Source organism: Phyllobates terribilis, unplaced genomic scaffold (genome assembly GCF_046119375.1).
Source record: "Phyllobates terribilis strain yellow unplaced genomic scaffold, ASM4611937v1 Scaffold_5__5_contigs__length_657084704, whole genome shotgun sequence".
Classification (NCBI taxonomy): Eukaryota; Metazoa; Chordata; class Amphibia; order Anura; family Dendrobatidae; genus Phyllobates; species Phyllobates terribilis.
Genome location: NW_027362765.1, coordinates 222045104 through 222067840, shown reverse-complemented (window position 1 = coordinate 222067840; position 22737 = coordinate 222045104). Strand labels below are relative to the sequence as shown.

Genomic DNA, 22737 nt, shown 5'->3' with positions numbered 1-22737 from the left:
AAACATTTCAAAAACTGCAGTGTTTGAACCTGGCTAAAGATTCCTCTTCCAAGTTCTGTTTTTATTAGACTCCACCATGGGATGGAAACTTTGGATTTGACTTATTTACAGTAAAATTGCAAAGGTTTACTTTTTTTTTTTTTTTTTTGAGGTTTCATTATGGCAATAAAATATAAGGGGTTTGAAGAACTCCTTCCTGTCTGTAAGCTCCTCTGATACTAAGGGGTCCCATTGCTGTCCCTATCAGTCAGCTGGCATCTCTTTGCAAACAGCAGCACTCTCTGCTTTAGCTATAGACAGATTTCATGGTCTCTTATATTCATATGATCCATACTTGGAACTCTAGAACGAACATGATCAAGATAAGAAAAAAAAAATAGCATTTGATGGTTTTTAAACAGCTGCTCCTATACAGAATTTAACTTGTAACTGTTAAAAAGTAATTTCCATTTGTAAACACGAGTAGTTTCATCTCTTAATGATTACAAATGCATGCGGGATTGTTCCACATGCTGTCTGTAGTCAAGAAGTTTTGTATGGGAAGTGATTAAACTTCACATTCCAAGCTCGAAACTCCCCAGAACAGGACATGTCCTTGTAAGGCTTACAGAGATGATGGGAGGCTTCATCTCCAAGAACTTGGGGGTAATACATGAGAAGGAAAGTCTGTGCAGTACAGGCTGGTTGATCTTCATGTACATTACGGTGGTGGATTAACCTGTGTTCGTGGAGTTGCTCCTATACGTAAATTATAGTCTTGATCCTATAAAAGTCTTGCCCTGAGATTTGTATAGCAGTATACCCTGAGTTAATAATGCAAAGAAAGAGAAGATTAGAAAGTCGGTTCACCCTCGGAGATCCCGGAGCACGGAAAGCCAGTGGAGCCGCAGGAAAACTAATAGATCAGAAGGAAGGAGTGCGTCCACCTTCAGGGATCCCATAAAATCCAAAAATGTATTAGTGCAGATTAAAAACACAATTGAACATGTAGCATAATGTCACAACCCCATGCGGGGTCTGGCTGGAGTAGACGCGTTTCAGACCAGGTAGTCTTTAATCATTGATGTCTGAACCGCATCTGCTCCGGCCAGACCCCGCATGGGGTTGTGACATTATGCTACATGTTCAATTGTATTTTTAATCTGCACTTATACATTTTTGGATTTTGCGGGATCCTTGAAGCTGGATGCACTCCTTCCTTCTGATCGCTGAGTTAATAATACTATACCAAAGGGATTTTTTTGTTAACCTGAATCATATTGAAGGGGTATGCCACCCTAAATTTTTTTTCACTTATCCACTGCATGAGTGATAAATGTTAGTTTGAGAAGTGCACAGTGAAAAGCAATGACAAACAGCTAAATGCTGCGCTTGGTGATCAGAACGCCACCAATGTAGCATTTATTCAGTCTCACAACAAATAATCTTCTCCAAACAACCGATCCAAGAATATGCCTGTGGAACAGGAGAAAAGCAACCGCCGGTCTTGTCTGGCACCACTGTGGGAATAGAGGGGATTGGACATGAGAAAAATCGAAATCATTGATGATTATTTTCCCCAACCTGGAGAATATCTGTCTAGTTACGCCCATAAGCATCAGATTGTCTAATGCTGTAATATTTATGTCAGCAGTAGAGTTCTCATTAGAACTCTACATTGATCTGGGACTTTTGATATTCATGACCTAAGTCCTGGACAACCCGTGGAACTAACTGCTCTCACTGGCTAAAGCCTCATTCAGATGTCCATGTTTGTTCCTGTATACAAAAAAAAAAAACGGTCGGAGTGTCGTCAGTGTTTGGTCCGTATCAATATTTCACATCTGTTTTCCATCACGTATGGAAAAGCTTCAATTATACATTGGAATGTTAATCACAGACACGCATTGCACCCTGATGCCATCCCTGTGCTCTTTGTGATTTTCATGGACCCATAGACTTGAACTGGTACTTTGCATCCATGACACAGATGAAAAAAAAACAAAACATGTCTTTGTGATTTTTGCACGGACAAGCAATCCGCAAAGAAAACCACAAATGTGTAAACGGTCCCATAGAGTATATTGGTTACGTGTTCTATCAGTGAATACCATGGATAGAACACGTATATGAAAAACCAACGCCTGAATGAGTCCTAATATAGTCAGTATATGTTGAAGGGGTTGTCCACTACTTGGACAAATCCTTCTCAATTGCTATATTTCCCTTCCCACCCACCCCCGTATAAAATAACAGCCTACACTCACTTCTGGTGCCGTTAGGTCTTTTATGGCTTGCATGACGTAATTGTGTCACGTGAGGCCTGTACCCTTGGCAGCCGTTTCACTATTGCTTCCTTTGGGGGAAACTGACACCCAGAAAAAGTGAGAGCTGCTGCTCTGTGACTTCCTCCAGATGTCAGTTATGGCCGAAGGAAGTGAGAATGAAGCAGGTGCTGATTGGTTGCAGGGCTCACATAGCATAATAATGTCATTCAAGCCCTGGGAGACCTGGTGCTTAAATGGCACCAAAGGTGAGAGTGGGCTGTTGTTGTTTTATAATATGCCGTATATCAATTGAGAAGAGGTTATCAGAGTAGTGGACAACTCCTTTAAGCGGTAATTAAGGTTATTTATCTCACATGCCAGTGTATATAATAATGGATAGATCTTATCCATTATAGAAATTATGCAATAATAAAAGAACTGGACATCTGCCGATATATTGGTAGATAGAGCTGAGGATTACTGCATAGTATTGCCCTGTGTTTGTGTGTGTACTTTCCAACCTTTCAACAAGCCATATCTGAATATGAGCACTTATGTGTTCCTCACCAAAAAAGACTCCATACTAAAATTACTTTCTTGAAAAGACAATATTTATGTGCGTATATTTAGTAATCGTGCTGACTGTCTTGCCAAATCTATAGACCTTTTATATTTTTAAAAGTGCAGTAGATGCAATGATTTATGTGCTTATTCTCCAGGCATCCTTACGGTATGTGCCCAAGATCAGGAATAGCAGTATTTTGGACGCAGCTCATCTGTTACAAGCACAGTGGATGGGATTTATAGAAATCCAAGGCCCACTGTGCTTCCTTTTAACATTGTGTAAACTCACCCGCGATGCAGGTTTATGAGCTGCAGCATGTCAATTTCTGTAGCATAGACTCTAGTCTCCACTGCAGATTTTAACCAATTGAATGTCATTACATGCTATGGAACTTTCTTGCCCATTTGCCTGCTAAATCTGTTTTTCATTGCATAGGGGCAAAGAAAGACAGTCAATGGGTTAGGAAGGATCTGTTCACACTTCCTTTTGATTTCTGTTGGGGGAAAAGTAATATTTCACAACTTTATACCATCAATACAATATTGAGACAAATACCATTTGTATTATGTATGTTCCTCTTTACAGATCATATCACCCAACAAATGACTGTTTCTCTTGTTTGATGGGTGATTGTCAACCTATTTTCACTGTCTGACTTTTGGGAAACGAGAGAGGATGCTCATTACTGATGACCATGCAGTGTAAACGCACCTTTACATTTTCTTTGATTAGGAAGTGTCAGAACTCTTTGATGTGTCATTCCACAAAACCTCAAAGAGGAAACTAACACATTTTCTGACACATCTGTGCAATCCACACAGTTCCCACATTCCTGCAGTGTAGTTCTGTAGGAAAAGTCAGATGATGGCCAATTACATTTCACAAACACTGACAACCTGACAATCTTTGATTTATTAAGTGAATACAGCTGCCATATACTGTATACAATGGGGGAATAGCCTCTTAAGAAAATATGATATAGCACCATGGGAATCTGTGGTGGGTGAACCTGAGAAAAATGGCCAGAAAAAAGTAGCGTCCAGTTGAGGTTTCATAAAGTGGTGACATGACATATTTATTTACATCACTTAATTCAACTTTTAATTTATTTTTTTTATCGTAGGCTCCCTCCTCCAACCAACATGTCCAGCAAGAAGACCAAGGCTAAGACCACCAAGAAGCGTCCTCAGAGGGCGACTTCCAATGTGTTCGCAATGTTTGACCAGTCCCAGATTCAGGAGTTTAAGGAGGCTTTTAACATGATTGACCAGAACAGGGATGGCTTCATTGATAAGGAAGATCTGCATGACATGTTGGCCTCCATGGGTATGTATCTAGGCAACTGTTGGATTTGATACAATTTACCATTGTAATTCTACTTATTTTTGCATATTTTTTTCAGAAGCCGCACCACTGTTTTCCATGTGTTGTATTTGGTTTTGCAATTAAAGCTCCGATCATTTAAATGATGTTGAGCTGCAATACCAGACATAACCTATGACCAGAGTGATGTTTCTAGGATAATAATTAACACTTTCTGTCACATGTGCATTGTGGGCTTTGTAAATGCTGGAAAAAAAACTAACACAGCACACAGTGATATTTTTCCTGGAAAGTGACAAACAGTTGTAGTCAATGAGCTCATTATCAGGCGCTGTTGGTGTCCGTCTTGTGAGACATCCTGCATTGTCATAATTTTAGTTTTTTCTATTCTTAAAAGGTTTTACCTTTCAAGTTCCACCCTGACAGTTTTCTTGTCCACTTTTTTACACTGGAGCAGTGATATATTAGAAATCAGAAGGTAAAAATAGTGATACTAAAAATATAAGTAGTGAAGCAATCTTTATTGTACTATTTGGATTTTTAGGTAAAAACCCCTCTGATGAATATTTGGAAGGCATGATGAGTGAAGCGCCTGGCCCTATTAATTTCACCATGTTCCTGACTATGTTTGGAGAGAAACTCAATGGCACTGACCCAGAAGATGTGATCAGGAACGCATTTGCTTGTTTTGATGAAGAAGGCACAGGTACCCAGAGTTTAAGTTTCCAATTTTCCTACTACATACTCTGTAGATATTTTAAAAAATGTGATGTTGCAAGTTCTCTTTTCCTTATTCTTGCCACAATTCGGTTGTGACTAAACAAAATCCTATAATAGAGAACTCACCTTAGCCATTTCCTGGAGTGGTCTATGTATAAACATATATACTGTATTTTTCGGACTATATAAGACAGACCTAGGTTTTAGAGGAGGAAAATAGGGAAAAAAATGTAAACAAAATGTTGTCATGATGCACTATTATTGGGGGATCTGCTGCTGACACGGTTATAGGGGATTAGAATAAGAATAATTATTAGAAAAATTCTATTCTAATGTCCCCATTCTGGAATATATGCCCCATCCCCATCATGAGATAAATATATACATAAATACATGGGCCCCCCCCCCCCACCATCCACATCCAGACTATAAGACGCACCCCCCACTTTCCTCCAAAATTTTGGAGGAAAAAAGTGTAGTCCAAAAAGTATGGTATGTATAAATATATGATTTTCTTATTATCTCCCTCCCAGAATTCTTTAAGAATTTTAAATATTTCTGCTTAAATTTGACCTAAAACTACATCACATTTTCACACACGTCCTGCAAGAAGATAAAAAGAACCAAATGAATGAAACTTATTTGCCTTTGTCATTTTTTTTTTTTTTTTTTAAATGAGGAAAGTGATCCAATATCACAAGTCTGAGTGGCAGACATTCTCTTGAGTCACCTCATGGGCAGGTGTTCTGACATTTTAATTTCGAATTTGCTGGTATACAGTGGGTACGGAAAGTATTCAGACCCCTTTTAAATTTTTCACACTTTTTTTATTGCAGCCATTTGGTAAATTCTAAAAAGTTCATTTTTTTTCTCATTAAAGTACACTCTGCACCCCATCTTGACTGAAAAAAACTGAAATGTAGAAAATTTTGCAAATTTATTAAAAAAGAAAAACTGAAATATCAGACCCTTTGCTCAGTATTGAGTAGAAGCCCCCTTTTGAGCTAGTACAGCCATGAGTCTTCTTGGGAATGATGCAACACATTTTTCACACCTGGATTTGGGGATCCTCTGCCATTCTTCCTTGCAGATCCTCTCCAGTTCCGTCAGGTTGGATGGTGGATAGTTATTTTCAGGTCTCTCCAGAGATGCTCAATTGGGTTTAAGTCAGGGCTCTGGCTTGGCCAGTCAAGAATGATCACAGATTTGTTCTGAAGCCACTCCTTTGTTATTTTAGCTGTGTGCTTAGGGTCATTGTCTTATTGGAAGGTGAACCTTCAGCCAAGTCTGAGGTCCAGAGCATTCTGGAAGAGGTTTTCATCCAGGATATCTCTGTACTTAGCTGCATTCATGTTTCCTTCAATTGCAACCAGTCGTCCTGTCCCTACAGCTGAAAAACACCCCCATAGCATGATGCTGCAACCACCATGTTTCACTGTTGGGATTGTATTGGGCAGGTGATGAGCAGTACCTGGTTTTCTCCACACATACCGCTTAGAATTATCACCAAAAAGTTCTGTCTTCGTCTCATCAGACCAGAGAATATTATTTCTCATAGTCTGGGAGTCCTTCATGTGTTTTTGAGCAATCTCCATGCGGGCTTTCATATGTCTTGTACTGAGGAGAGGCTTCCGTCGGGCCACTCTGCCATGAAGGCCCCACTGGTGGAGGGCTAAAGTGATAGTTGACTTTGTGGAACTTTCTCCCATCTCCCTACTGCATCTCTGGAGCTCAGCCACAGTGAACTCTCTCACCAAGGCTTTTCTCCCACGATTGCGCAGTTTGGCTGGATGACCAGGTCCAGGAAGACTTCTGGTGGTCCCAAATTTCTTCCATTTAAGGATTATGGAGGCCACTGTGCTCTTAGGAATCTTGAGTAATGCAGAAATTCTTTTGTAACCTTGGCCAGATCTGTGCCTTGCCACAATTCTGTCTCTGAGCTCCTTGGGCAGTTCCTTTTGAGCTCATGATTCTCATTTGGTCTGACATGCACTGTGAGCTGTGAGGTCTAATATAGACAGGTGTGTGCCTTTCCAAATCAAGTCCTATCAGTTTAACTAAACACAGCTGGACTCCAATAAAGGAGTAGAATCATCTCAAGGAGGATCACAAGGAAATGGACAGCATGTGACTTAAATATGAGTGTCTGAGCAAAGGGTCTGAATACTTATGACCATGTGATATTTCAGTTTTTCTTTTTTAATAAATTTGCAAAAATTTCACTTTTTTTTTTTTTTTTTCAGTCAAGGTGGGGTGCAGAGTATACTTTAATGAGAAAAAAAATGAACTTTTTAGAATTTACCAAATGCCTGCAATGAAACAAAGAGTGGAAAATTTAAAGGGGTCTGAATACTTTCCGTACCCACTGTAATTCAGAATTCATGACAAGCCGTCCTGGCCCATTTGCAGCCAAACAGTTCCAAACCATGATACTACCACCATGTTTCACAGATTGTATGAGGTTTTTATGCTGTAATGCTGTGTTTTTCTTTGTCGGTACATAAAGCTTCTTAAAGGGAATCTGTCATCACATTTGACCTATCTAAAATATTAATATGGGCATTCAGGTTATAGACAGCTGAAAAAAGTCCTACCTGTATGCCTCATATCTGACACCTTTGTTGTTGAGAAATCCTCTTTTATCACTTTATATAAATAAACTCCCCCTTCTATTTAAAATAAGCTCTAGAGGCCGTGTTATCTTAAAGGTAACATCCTCCCCATAGCCTGGAAGAGGTCATTTATATAAAATGATAAAAGATGATCTCTGAACAACAAGGCATTTGAAATGAGACATACAGGTAGGACTTTTTTCAGTATTCTCCAACCTATATGCCCATATTAATAGTTTACATAGTTCAATTGTGGTGACGGATTCTTGTTAAACAAAAATACTCTATTTTCTCTTCACCCAATACAGCATGAGGAGAGAGAGAGAGTACCACTGACCCAGGAGAGGAAACCTATGGGTATAAGAAGAATCTCCCCTACCAAGTTGTTGGTTTCCTGTCCTAGATGGGAGACCTGTAGGTGCCAGACTCAGATGGTTTCTTCCTTTTTTTTTTCTCAAGAGTGTTCAAACCTTTTTTTTTTTTTTTGCCTCTCAAAGGCTGCCAACTTTAATCATCCAGTGGGGGGACGAATAAAGTTGCATCACGAGGCTTGGTCAAAAATGTTGTCTAGCCTGTGGATTCTAAATTCTATAAACGACTGGTTCAGATTAGAATTTCCAATTTTTCCATGAAAGTAATGTTCAAAAGGGGCAGTCAGATGTAGAAGCAGAAGTCCTATCCTTGTTGGTAAATGAGGTGTTAATCCCAGGTCCAACTGCCGAAATAGTGGCTGGATTTTATTACCATATTTTTTTTTATTTTTTTTGGGGGGGGGGTAAAGTAACCCAATGGCTCCTACATAATAATGATGTTTGAATAATGTTTGTAGAAATTCATCAAATACAGGAAATTCAAAATGGACACTAACCTCAATTTTGGATTGCCTCTATCCCAGTCATGTCCATAATGGATTGAAGAGATGGTTACTATCATGTGCCTATACAATTGATATAAAAGTCTACACACCTGTGAAAATTCCAGGTTTTGTCATGTAAAAAAAAATCATATCAAGGAGCATTATTCCAGAAAGTTTTCTATTTTTACTGTTACTTATAATTTGTACAATTCAAGTGAAATATTTTTGGGTGTAAAAATAAAAAACTAAAATAATGCGGTTTGCATCAATATGTACACCCTTTAACTAATTCTTTGTTGAAGTACCCTTTCAAATTATGACAGCATGCAGTCTTTTTGGATAGGAGTCTGTAGGCATTGCACATCTAGAATTGACAATCTTTGCCAACTCTGTCAGATTATCTATCTGTTCTGGGCTACTCCTGTGTGAGATAAAATGACACCCTGCTCCGTTCTCACTGCAATTCAATGATATACCCATGATCTTCTGGTCTAACCTTTTGCGTGAGTGAGTCGGTGTGGAAGGGAGGAGCAACACAGCTCAGCTGAGTTTAGCTGTGTCACGTTACAAACCATTCTGTCAGCTTTCCCCACACATTGTGAGTCCAGAGATGAGAGCTAAAAGTGTTAGTATCACACTTATGTCTGTTGTGCTCAACTTATAATTGCTCTGTAGTAAGATCAGAGCAGGGAGTCATTAAAAGGGTTGTTCGGTCTAAATTGATAAGCCTTCAGTCACTCTGTGTGACTGCAAACATATGAATCCCCTCCAGTGCACGCATTGTGTGTTGCGGGGATTTCCAGGTTTGAGTCGGGAACGGCAGTGATGTATGCGATATGTACACTTGTATTGAGCACAGCTGTACCCACTAGATGGGTTCTTCCCGGGAGTATACATAACGCATACATCACTGCCGTTCTCGGTTCAGAAACCAGCGAATACTCGCAGCACACAGTGCGTGTGCTGAGGGGATTCATAAGTCTGCAGTTACACACAGTGGCTGCAGACTTGCCAATTTTAGACTGGACAACCCCTTTAACTCTCACATAGGAATAGTCCAGAACAGGCAGGTTACTCCTGTGTGGGACATAAGAACAGCCCTGATCTCACTACAGAGTGACTACACTCTCTACCCCACAGGGCAGACATATGAAGAATACGGGAGATTGTTGTCACCTGCAATACACAATCAGTGCTTTCCAGAAATTCCTGCCGCTCCTTTAATATTACTATACGCCTCTTGGAAGCCTCCTGGGCCAATTTTCTTGTATTTTTCAGAAATTTTTGAGGTATCTCCAGTAATGTGACTGTTGTGCCACATTTAGCCACTTCTTGATGTCTGTCTTCAGTGTTCCATGGTATATCTAATGCCTTGGACATTTTTTTTTGTACCCTTCTCCTGACTAATTATTTTCAACAATGAGATCTCTTTACTGTATTGTAAACTGTTTACAGACTATGGCTTTTGCTGTAAAATGGAACTAAAAAAATGTCAGGTATTTCCTACTTGAAACTAGTAGGACAGCTAAATGTTATATGGGGTTAATCAGAATCATTATAAATGATGGCAGCTTTGTAATGACTACTATTTAACATGAGTTTAAATGTGATTGGCTAATTGAGAACATAAGCACATCTCCATTATAAGTGGGTGTTCAAACTTGTGCAACCACATTATTTTAATTTATTGTTTTTATCCCCCCCCCCCCCCCAACTCAAAATGATTTAAGTTAGTGTCTCAATGTACTTGTACAGCTTATGGGTGACCGTAAAGGTGGGAAAAATTCTTAAATGATTCTTCTTGGTATGATTTTTTTCACATGACAAAAACCTGGCATTTTAACAGGGGTGTGTAAGTTTTTATATCCACTGTATATTCCGAACCTCAGAAATATATATTTAAGGATGACCGGGAATTACTGTTTGGAATCGTTATGTCTCCTCAAATCTTTACCAAGATTGTCTCAGAAATGGCAGCCTAGATAAAAGAATATGCCCATTATATCCGAAGAGGATATCTTACTAAATTGTCTCCTGGCTAACATACGGTAATGGATATCCATTCCTCCTTGAGGTGGCAGGTAAACCTAGAAAAATCAAAGATGTGCCCTCAATTCCAGCAGCATTTCCTAGGAATAATACTGGACTCTCTATCACAAAAATTGTGTCTCTTCACTAATAGAATCCCTGTTTCTCTTAAAAAGAAAAGCTGTCAGTGCAGTGTTCTCTAAATTACTTTCTTCTTGCAGTTCAGTGGATTCAAATGCGCCTCTGTCAACTCTAACTGGAAATCCTGCCCTAATGGAATGTGGATGTTACTCATCCAGACCATACCATTTTTAACTCCTAGAAGACCTATCTGTCCCTATGTTAGTGACATGAACAGCAGTACACTGGAAGAAAACAAACCCACTTGCTCCTTTTTTTTTTTTTTTTTGGGGCCAAAAGAGCCTGGAATTCCATAGCTCAGAATTATTTCAATCGATTCTTATGGTCCTTGCATAGGTAGACAATCTCGTGTTGCAAGGCCCACTGTTACATCCCAGTCCAAAAAATCTACACCTTTTTGGCCTGGATCTTGACCGAGCATTATTTTTTAACAGGGGACATTCAGGGGATGCTATGAATATACTGCTAAAAAGTAGAAAGTTAGTCACTTCTAACATTTATGCTAGACCATGAGAAGCCCATCTGCCCAAATCTGTGGTTGATCCCTTTTCATGCTCTCAGTTGCTTAATACAATTCTGGGGTTCATTCAGTTGTGGCTTGAAGGGGGGTCTTAGCGTTAACACCCTAAGGCTTAGTGCCCACGATGCAGAAATGAAGCAGAAATTTTCCTGAGCATTTCTGCATCTCTTTGGCACAAAAACGCATGTGGTTTTTACATGCGTTTCTGCATGCGTATTTGCCATGCGTTTTTCCAATGCATTGTATAGGCAAATACGCATGCAGAAACGCACAAGAATTGGTCATGTCCTTATTTTAAAATCCGCGCAGAAAAAATCCTGACCATGTGCACAGAACTTGCAGAATGTCATGGGATAAGGTATGCAATGTGTTTCTGGAGCATTTCTGCGCTGCAAGTCTGCACCAAAAACGCATCATGGGCACACAGCCTTAAAGTCCAAGTTTCAGTTCTTAGCACTCTGTTTGCTGCCAAAATTGTCTACCATTCCTGGATTGTCACATTTTTTTTTAAGTCAATTTTATGGCTTTTCTGGCTTCTACCCCAAAACTACTCTCTGGGAATTTTAAACCTAGTACTCAATTCCGTGTCAGCAAGCCCATTTGATCCTTTGGCTCAAATATATTAAAGATCTTGACCCTATAATGCATTTTTCTAATAGCCATAACTTCTGCTATGAGGGTTGGGGAGCTTCAAGCCTTGTCAGAAAAACCTCCATATACCAAGGTTCTGGATGATGGGGTTATTCTTAAGCCTGATACAGTGTTTCTTCCTTATGTTTCTAATTTCCATAGTTCTCAAGAAATCATCATTACCTCTCTTTGTGATTTTCCCCCAGGTGAGAGAAAAAAACAAGGTTTCAATGCTTAGAAATCAGGAGATGCCTACTTCAGCATGGGCAGACAACACTGCCGTTATGAGGCCTTTAATACGGTGAGGGTGCAGTGTGGTTGACACCAGGCCCTTCCCTTGCCCGTCATCACAGTTGCAGTGCTGTCCCCATCCTGGTCTTCAGTTTAGTTAATTAGACACAGTTTTTCTGACTGAATTTTAGGAGTACAAACTCTTTAGTAATTTTGGTTTTGTAAACTTTTCCAGCCTGATGAGCATCAACTAATCTTCTTCTGAGGTTATAAGAAATCTCCCTTGTTTATGGTATTGTACATTTCCACAAACATGTGGTGTGAAGATCAGACTTTTGATAGATCCTTCTTCTTTACAAAAACAGGTCACTTATTCACACTTGATTGTCATCCCATTGATTGAAACCCCCCCAGACCCTAATGTCAACTTCAAATTATCTGTTAATCCTAAAAGATTCATATACTTTTGCCACTCAAAGTCTAATATTTTTTACTATGATCGGTTCTCTTTACCCTCTTTTAGGACTTGCATGAAAATCTGAAGTAGTTTAGGTCAAATTTATACAAAAATATGGAAAATTCTGAATGGTTCACAAGCTTTCAACACCATTGTGACTCCTGTATAACCCCTTTAAATAATGCTGGAAATTAATTGGTTATAGCTTATAAAAAGGAACTCTTTAACAGTTACTGATGTTCTCTTATGTGACCAAAGGGTCAGTGCATCTTTACCCCTTATGGTTTCAACCTTAACATTTAATAAGTCTTCAAGTATAACATTTGGACGTTCAAAGGAAATCTCCTTTTGGAACTTGTTAAGGATATTCTTGAACTTTTCAGCATTACAACAAAAACTGTTGTGGTGCTTAGTAAATTAATATATAGTTTATCAAAGTTGCTTAGGCCTTGGCTATACATGACATTTTGTTAGGACTTGTTTTCGTGGAGGAAAGTGAAATTTGTGGGGTCCGTTGGAATCTTATCTCGTGTAACATAAATGACTGGACAGCTAAAAAATGCACTGTTCTATTACGGTTTATCTTATTAGGAAACAGGCTGATTGCATCGATTTATATTCAGTTCTAACTGTTTTCACTTCTTCTGCATTGTGAATTCCATTTTTTTGTTCCAACATAGCTGTCAGCAATGTAATTCCGTTTTTCTGCTCCTATGTGAAATGACAGACACCATTGGAGCCTAATAGACTCCAATGTGATGGAATCTGTGATGGAGGCTTAATGTCCACACACTCGGATGTAGGACATTTCTTTTTATAACTTTAGCTAAACACATGAGAAATTTGTAGCATCCTCAGACAATTTATTGTCATTAGGTAGTTTTAAAACACTTGGGCACTATGAAGATCCAGTCCATTTATTTCTACAAGAAATGGCAAGGAAAGCGCAATCTTTAAATTGAACATCCTCCCGCGGATTTTGCATGTCATTCAAGCCCTTCCGATTTGAAGTTCCCTTGTGCTTCTTCAGGAGTTTTGCTTCAATTCAAACAAAGTTCATATGGTCTGGTAACCCCCCCCCCCCCCACACACACACACACACACACACACACACACACACACACACACACACACACACTCCATATCAGCAGAACCATATTATATGGTTCCAAGTTCTCAGGGGGAATAGCCTTGCCCGATTAATAAGATCTGTAAACAGCCACCCAGCTCTCTAGAATCCTGGACGGGTGTAAAAATTGTAAGGGGAAAGCCTGGGTCAGGATCTAGCAAAGCTTTACAAATATCCCTTTGACGGCTATTCTGTAGCTATACTTGTCATTGGTTAAATCGCTTAAATCTCATCCCACGATTGGGGCTACCCTTGCCTGTTGTACTTGAGACGCCCTCACTGAGCAATTGGGGGATACTCTGAGCCGGGTCAGTGTAGGTGTCGCGGGGATGCAGTCGTGGCCTAGACCCGTTCTGTGCCCAGGGCTGTCCCATAAAAAATTGGGCTTCTTTTAAGGATGAGTGGTATTACTACGCCACCTGTGGTTTCCGGTGATGGACACCAGCGCTGCAACAGTCCACTGAGGCTGGTGTTATGGGCAGCTAAGATGGGACGGCTCCCCACAGGCGGAGCAGGCCTCAGGGCAGTGTGTGAAGGAATGGTGGGTGCAGTGTCGCGCAGGAAATAACAGGCTGAGGCGGTGTGTGAAGTCATCCGGGTCTTTACTCCCTTTCAGATGAACTTTCAGCCGCAAAGCTTCTCTCTGCTACACACGGCGTACTTCGGCCACCGGGAAGGGGGTTCAGCACTTCCCAGGTAGATCAGGAGCACCTGTCGAGACCACTCTGGTGTGTGTTCCTCTCCTTGGTAAGTTCTCCCACAAAGTCTTCTCCCGACTGTGTGTGGCTAGAACGTGGTGTAAGGCCGGATCCCACTGGATAAACGCAGTGTGAGGGATACAGGTGGCGACTCCGCTCCGTCCGTATCCCCTTGGGATCCACTAGGCCTCCGGGCTTTTCTGACTGAGACGTGAAGTGACAAAGTCAGATATCGGGGGCCGGTCACCCCTCTTGCAGCAGGAATCCCTCTGACTAGGCCAGAATAAAGAATACAGGTGGCGACCCCTGGGATCCTTTTGCCTGTGGAGCCTATCTCCTCCGCTCCCCTCCAAGGCCTTCTTGGGTCAGGACCTTGACCGGGTAGAGACAGGGGTTAACTCTGACCCGCTCCTCGTCTCAAGGCCAGAGTACGAGGACCACGAACTTTCCGCCAGCTACAGCCTCTTGCTGGACCCTGACAGAAGACCCTCAGGCTGCTTGCACACTATGCGCCTCAGGCTGCTTGCACACTATGCGTTTTTCATGCGTTTCCGCAGCGGAAACGCATAAAAAACGCATGGTAATCCGCACCCCATGGTCCCCAATGGCATTCCGCAATGTCAATGCACATGCTGCGGATTTTTCCACAGCGTTTCTGCAGCTCTCATAAATCCGCAGCATGTTCATTAATTTTGCGGAAGCGCCACCATTGACTTGCATTGAGACGCATAGAATCCGTGTCTGTACATTTGTACACGCGGATAATATGCGATTCAATGTGCGTATGGTACCCAGTTCTGGAGGAGAGAAGACTCTCATTCAGACCTGGGTACCATTTGTACCTGTAAAAAAAATAATAAAGTTTATATTCACCTGTCCGGCGTCCCCTACAGCGCTTCTCCTTCCAGGACCTGAAATGACGTCATGGTCATGTGACCGCAGGCTGTCTCGCGAGAGCCCGGCAACCAGGAAGAAGCCAGAACAAGCGCGACAGCACACGCGGCGGGGCATCGGGGGTAAGTATAGCTTTATTTTTTTATTTTTACGGTCACACTGTATAAATCCATGCCGTTTGCATGGATTTATACAGTGTGACCTAGTTGTCAAGCACTTTCCAAGTGATGCTATCGCCTGGAAAGTGCTTGTCAGTCCGCATGCGGAAACACATGCGTTAACGCATGTGAATCCGCATGTATTCTGCAGGAAAAATGCATGCACAATCTGCATGCGTTTTTTCTGCCAGGGAGCTGCAGAAATTTCTGCATCGTGGGCACATAGTCTAAATCAGAGACCTTGAACTTAAGATGGCTGTAGATTAAATATGAATCTATAAGTGTTTCCTAAAAGTGTGTTCTCCACCCTCACCCACTACATGGTTCCCCCTATCTTTGGTTCCCCCCATCTCCTCTATCCCGGCCCGGGGCAGCACCCTGGTGCATTTAGGCCCCCTACAGGACAGGAGTGGTGTAGTGTTGAGTGTGAAGTGGGGTCCTGAGAAATGCTCCATCCTTACCTGGAAGAGGAGATACCACACATCGATCTGAAGTGCAGTACCCCTGTGGCGACTGAACCCTCAGGGGCGCCACATACTCATCCCAATGTCTGTTCTCATATATTACCGCTATCTTCCTCTGTTTCCCATTTTGGGCAATCTGCTTTAGCTTTACCCCACCCCCCTACCCCTCCGGGGCTAGAGGATAAAGTGTTTTGTACCTAGCTAAATAGGGGTTGTTTTAAGGTGTCTCGTTTTACAGCTGGACAAATTTTCTCTCTAAGAAACATTTTCTTGGCCTCTCTATTCCCTCTTCCTGGAAACCTGGAGAGTTGATCAGCTTTCCCTCTTTTTTTCCACTCACTCCCTCCTAGACCCTTTTATAATAACCAGACGTCTTTCAAAATCGCATGTTCGGACACTGGCCCATTAAGACACACTTTCTTTCTCGTACTCCTTGCTGATCGAAACCCCAGACCAAACTAACACCAATTTTCAAACCCAATGGGAAGGTGATTTTGGCATCTCTCTATCGAAGGATCAGTGGAAGCGTAGCTTCACCTTAACGCATAAATCATCTATCTGCTCCCTTTTCCATGAAGTTATAAATTGCTCTGTCTGTGGTATAGGGTCCCAACTCACTTACACTCTATTTTTCTGGAAGCTAGTCCCATGAGTTGGAGATGTGGGGAGGAAGAGGGCGATCTGTCACACATTTTCTGGTCCTGCAGCCTTCTCTCTCCTTTTTGGGTGAAAAAGGTCAAAAAAGGATATGTAGCTGCGGGTGAGGCACTCCTCTCAGCACCCTGGCACATTACATGAAAGTGGAGGTCCTTGCGGGGTGTGTGGACTTGTGCTGAGAGGGCATTATGCCCGCGCAGGCCGCATTTAATCAATGTTTCTGGTTTGTCAGGACCAGATGCTTCACAGTTCAATGAGCGAACCACCATTCAAAAATAAACTATTTACTGAATGACAACTTGACCACGGTTGCACGTTCAGTTTTTGTAAGCCAAAATCGGGAGTGGGTGAAAAATGCAGGAGTGGTGCACATGTTTCTATTATACTTTTGCTCTGATTGTTCGACTCCTGATTTTGGCTTACAAATATTGAGGTAAAATACTGACCAAATACTGAACTTGTGACAGTGGCCAAAGGGTTATATACAAGGGATAAGCCGGTACAAAGTCTTATGGACATTTCCTTTACAGTATGGTTGTCTGTAGTAGGATGAAGTTGGTCCCGGGAAAAAATCTGCGCTCCTCCGTGGTGAAGAAATTTGACGAGAGATTGTATAATTAAACAATCTTGTAGTTTATTGCTAAAAACTACGATTCCTATGTACCTGAGGAAGTGGACGGGACGTCCACGAAACGCGTAGTAATCGTAGCTTTTAGCAATAAAGTACAAGATTGTTTAATTATACAATCTCTCGTCAAATTTCTTCACCACGGAGGAGCGTGGATTTTTTCCCGGCACCAACTTCATCCTACTACAGACAACCTTACAAGATCCCTAGGGATTCTGTGCTAGCTGCAGCCCTTCGCTACAAATTCTTACATGAGTTGTGCATTACACGACTCATAAAGGGGAGCACATTTTCTTTTTTATATACTTGATTGTTTGTTGGATAACAGCGCTATTGCGCCCCTATCTCTCTACTTATTTTCCTTTACAGTATGATACTTCGGTGCTTTCTATGACCACTGTTTCTCCCTACTTCGCCACAATCCCACTTTAGTCCTTATTAACAAGTCTCCTTTACTTGTTCAGTGGTTACGCGTCCTATTTCTTCCACTACTAGCGCCCTGGAATTCTTGCTCGGGACCCTTCACTAGTCCCAGTCTCTCAGTCCTGTTTAGGCCCGTTACCTTTTGGTGTTACAAGCCCAAGATCTCGTGGCTAGGCGTCCTCTCCTAGGACCCGTTTCCGGAAGGCCACTCCATCTCTGTTACTTAGCCTCGGGATCTCGCTATCCCTTTTCTTCAGTTTCCTCTCATTCAGGGTCACCCTCCAATTCAACACTGCTCACTTTGGACCTTTTTGTCTGCTCACTTTGCACTCCAGACCCTATCTAACTTTCTATTAGTAAGCAGTTACTTTCCCTTAAACTAACCCCTCCCACTTTGGGCTAGTCCCAACTATTAACTCTTAACTGACCCTATAGTCAACTACATACACCACTAACATAATTAATATATCCAACGCATTACACTATTCACACTAAATCACAATATCGCAATACACATTACACCACATAACATATTTCAACCAGATTCATATGACACAGTATTTACAAAAGACGCAGGACACAATTCACATGACATTACAATAATAAAACTTGTGGTCTTCAAGGGGAAAACGTGATCATACCCTTATATTTACAATCAATGAGGAAATAAGGGGGAGAAACAAAAGGTAAAAATAAAAGTGCTTGTCGTGGATGGTTCAGCCATCAATATAATAAATAGGGGCATTCAAATAATGCAGCATGAACCAGTCACCAGCCAGTATTTGTACATTTCCAGATGCAAAGTGCTATTAAGTGCGTGGAAGGGAGAACAGGGAATGGTTAGATTAATGAGGTGAGTTGATAGCCCAGGCTAAACAAATGGGTTTTTAGGGCATGCTTTAAAACTGTGGATACTGGGAATTAACCAGATTTCCTGGGGTAGTACATTCCAGAAAACTGGTGTTAGCACGAGAAGTCCTGGAGACGGGAGTGAGAGGTTCAGATTATAGAGGATGTAAGTCTTGGGTCATTAGCAGAATGGGGAGGATGGGTAGGTTGGTAGATAGAGATGAGAGAGGAGATGTATGGTGGTGCAGAACCGTGAAGAGCTTTGTGGGCAAGAGTGATAAATTTATATTGTACTCTGTAGTGAATGGGCAACCAGTGCAAAGATTGGCACAGAGTGGCAGCATCAGTGTAGCGGATGGACAGAAATATGATCCTTGCTGCTGGGCTCAGGTTACATTGGATTGTCGCAAGACAAAAGAATAATTTAAAGAATATTTTTTTTTTCTAGTTTCTCTGTTTTTGATTATTTTTTTTTTACAAGTTATTGCCTGCTAATTCAACCATATGTGTTCTACAGGTGTCATCCATGAGGACCATTTACGTGAGCTCCTAACCACAATGGGAGACCGCTTTACAGATGAGGAGGTGGATGAGATGTACAGAGAAGCACCAATTGACAAAAAAGGCAACTTCAATTACGTGGAATTCACCCGTATCCTGAAACATGGAGCCAAGGACAAGGATGACTAAATTATCAGTGAACAACAGCATACGGATTGTAAAAATTGAGGAACCATGGTACTGCAGATCTGGGAAGATTGTGATCTGTGTCTAACAGAGCTCCTTTCTCCCCTTTTTTGCAGCCATAGTGAAAAAAAATTCATCATCGCAGCTATATGTCAAACACCCAAGATATTATATGAAGATTTGGCCAAAAATAATCAACTGTTTTGATCAGCACAGTCCAGAATTGGCTTTGTATACAAAGTAAAATGAGAAAGGGTCAGTGTAAGTGTTTACCGCTGTCTTGGCAGTCACTCTGGCAGGAAAGGAAGAGAAAAATGTGACTGAGACCACTGCGAATGGCCGTCACTCTAGCTGCTCAGATATGTTTAATTCATCTTAATATATAACGTAAATAAATCGATTTATTAACTTGAGTTCTTTATGTGTTGCAACATGCATAACTGCTGTACAAACCTAACACATGGGCAAATTAGAGCAAGGTTGATCTGAATGTGAGGAAGATAACCATTTTTCTTTTGTTGCAGGCTGGATCGGGAGCATATTAGTATGCTGTATATGAGGGCTGAAAGGTGGTGGCTGTATCTCATATGAGGCTAACCTGGTGACAGGTTCCCTTTTTAAGGAGCCTCCATGCTTTTAAAGGGGTTGTCCGGTCTAAAATTAAGTCTGCAGTCACTCTGTGTGGCTGCAGACTTGTGAATCCTCCCAGTACACGCACTGTGAGCTGCGAGGATTCGCCGGTGTCTGCCCCAAGAACGGCGATCAAGTATGTGATATGCATGCTCCTGGGCAGAACCCATCTAGTGGGCGCAGCCTCACTCAATACAAGTGGCCCACACCAACTAGACGGATTCTGCCCAGGAGTATGCTTATCGCATACTTGACCGCCGTTCCCCAGCAGACACAGGCGAATCCTCGCAGCACACAATGCGTGCGCTGGGAGGATTCACAAGTCTAGTTGCACAAAGTGACTGCAGACTTTTCATTTTAGACCGGACAACCCCATTAAGTAATAATTCATACTGAAACTCATAGGTGTATAGAAGTACAGTGTAGGCTCTTTATGGGTCTGTAGTGCCTGTGCGTGAGGACTTACAATGGATAAATATAAACTAAATGAGCAGAGTCTCAATGCACTTTTTCCACATGTCTTGAATGTCACCTATAAACACTATTTCTTCACTGCACTGCTAATTTTCTTTGACTGCATCTTAGGGCTCATTCAGACATCATTTTTTTTTTTTTTTTTTGCATATGTGAAAAACAGGCCTTCTCCTATCATGGCATCCGAGTACTAAGCGATGGTTTTTTTTTGTTGTTTTTTTTTTTGGAGAGTATTTACTCCAATATCCTCCTCCAAAAACGCTTGGAAAACATTCGACTCAGGTCTATGAGAAATCCACTTTACTGATGATAGGAGAAGCTTTTTAATGTTTCAAGAAACTTCATGGGAACATAACCTAAGTGGTCCAATATAACGCTTACTGGACCAATAAGATGTCTAGGTAACCGCAGTATAAGCATCTATAGCAGGAGGACCCTCTTACTCATCTGCAATACAAATCCAATGTGAATAAGGCACAAACTTCTCAAGAATTTAGTTCCCCTTTGCATGACGTATCCACATATAGTAATGTGTAGACTAATATAAACACTTTTCCAAAAAGCAGGAATATAAAGAAAAGCTTTTGCTGGCTCAAGAAGTTTGTATTTTGTGTAAAATTTGATGAACATATTAATTTAATAGGATTAAAAGGCTAGTATTCCTCTTTTAAAAAAGTTATGTGATTTGATAGTAATAAAAAAAAAAAAAGGAAATTGAATATTATACTACATAACTTCCACAGGTCCAGCACCAGCTGTACACCGCAGTCCCTGTCCCTGTTTGGCTGAAGCGTTGTCTGGCTTCAGACAATCAGTGACCTCAGCGAGTCTGCAAGTATTTTTCACAAATTGAAAATCTACCCATAATAGTCTACGAGCATATTCACATATGTGTTTTTTTTTGCAGTCCTAATTTGTGATTCAATTTGAATAAGTCCGCAAAAAAAAAAAATTGATAGCACTCCGATGCCATCAGTGTGGTATAAAAGAAAAATGGATGACACATGAATTGCAAAATCTGACACATTGACCAAAAACTGATCCAACACCTTGTAAAAAAAACTTTTCAAAAATAAAATACAAATAATTGAATGAGGCCTGACACTTGTGGATTAGCTTGTTCAACATATGCGACACTTGTGAACCCAGTTTAACTTTGGTCTAAATCAATGTTTCCCAAATCCAGTCCTCATGGCTCCACTATAGATGATGTCTTCAGGATTTCTTAGTATTGCACAGGTGATGGAATCATTATTAACCCCTTCACGACATGTGCCATACGTGTACGGCGCAAGTCGAAAGCGGGTGTATGGAGCGGGCACACTGGGTGAGCTCACCCCATATTCGGCAGATGATGGCTGTGTTACAACCAGGACCTGCCCCTAACAATTGCAGGTGGAAGCGGAGTTCTGCCTGCGATTGTTAACCTGTTAAAAGCCACTGTCACACTCTGACAGCGACATTTAACACGTGCTGGCATGGGGGTGCGTCATTCCATGGGTCTATCGGCGCGCGTGCGACGTGATTGTGAGTTGTCGATGGGTTGCTATGACATTAGGGAGTCTATTAAGACCTCCGTGCTTGTCATTACAGAGCTCCTTTGAAACCCAACCTGTGGAGACTGATTTTTATTGTATGCAGCAATGCTGTGGCATTGCTGTATAAAGCACAAGTGATGAGATGATCGAAGCTTCAAGTCCCCTAAGGGGACTAACAAGAACAGTGAAAAGTATAAAAAAAGTTTTAAAAAATATATAGAAAAAAAAATAATAAAAACATAAGTTTAAATCACCCCCTTTCTCCCCATTAAAAATAACAAAAATACACACATGTTGTATAGCTGAATTAAAAAAGTGTGATCTATCAAAATATAAAAATAATTAACTCAATCGGTAAACATCGTAAACAAAAAAAAAAAATTCAAGAACGCCAAAATTATGTTTTTTTGGTTGCTGCAGTACCATTAAAAATGCTGTAACAAACGATCAAAATGTCATATCTATCCCAAAGTGGTATCAATATAAACATTGTGTCGCCCCGCAGAAAATGAAAATGTTACTGGTCTCATATGACGACACAACCACCCAATTTTTTTTTTTTGAGAACTGGACATGTTTGGTATTACTGTAATTGTACTGATGAGCAGAATCATATTGCAAGGTCATTTTTACTACAAAATATACACCGTAAAAACAATGTCAAGAATTGCTTTTTTTCACAATTTCTCCCCACTTGGAATTGTGTTCCAGTACACTATGAGGTAAAATGAATGGTGTTATTCAAAAGTATAACTTGTCCCCCAAAAATCAAGCCCTCATATATCTATGTGGACAGAAAAGTAAAAAAGTTATGGCTCTGGGAAAGAGGGGAGGAAAAAAAGAACATGAAAAAACGGAAATTGGCCATGTCATGGATGGGTTAAGCCATCAGAAATTGGCATATCATTTCTGATCTGTGCAATACTAAGCAAATTCTAAAAACATAATCTTGGGGGAACCGTGAGGACTGGATGTGGGATACACTGGTCCCAGGCTATGTGCCCACGTAGCGTTCTTGTGGCGTATTTTACGGCCGCGAAAACGCTTGTAAAACCGTCTGCCATGCAAATAAATGTGAATTTGGATGTGCTGTGCACATGATGCGCTAATTAGCGCGCCAAATTCGCATTGTGTTGCAAACCGCAGCATGACCATTTCTACCGCGATTATGCTGCAAAT

The 22737-nt window shown here is 41.0% G+C and overlaps 1 protein-coding gene across 2 annotated transcripts in view; it reads left to right on the top strand.

Annotated features, from left to right (window-relative positions):
• MYL9 (myosin light chain 9) overlaps positions 1-20734 on the top strand; it is a 34153-nt gene extending 13419 nt beyond the window's left edge. For both annotated transcript variants that reach the window (XM_073683840.1, XM_073683839.1), the window contains exons 2-4: positions 3935-4137; positions 4679-4840; positions 18747-20734. In XM_073683840.1, the coding sequence (XP_073539941.1) occupies positions 3954-4137; positions 4679-4840; positions 18747-18919 (519 nt within the window). In that variant the 5' untranslated portion in view covers positions 3935-3953 and the 3' untranslated portion in view covers positions 18920-20734. The remainder of the gene's footprint in view (positions 1-3934; positions 4138-4678; positions 4841-18746) is intronic.
• The last annotated feature ends 2003 nt before the right edge of the window (positions 20735-22737 follow it).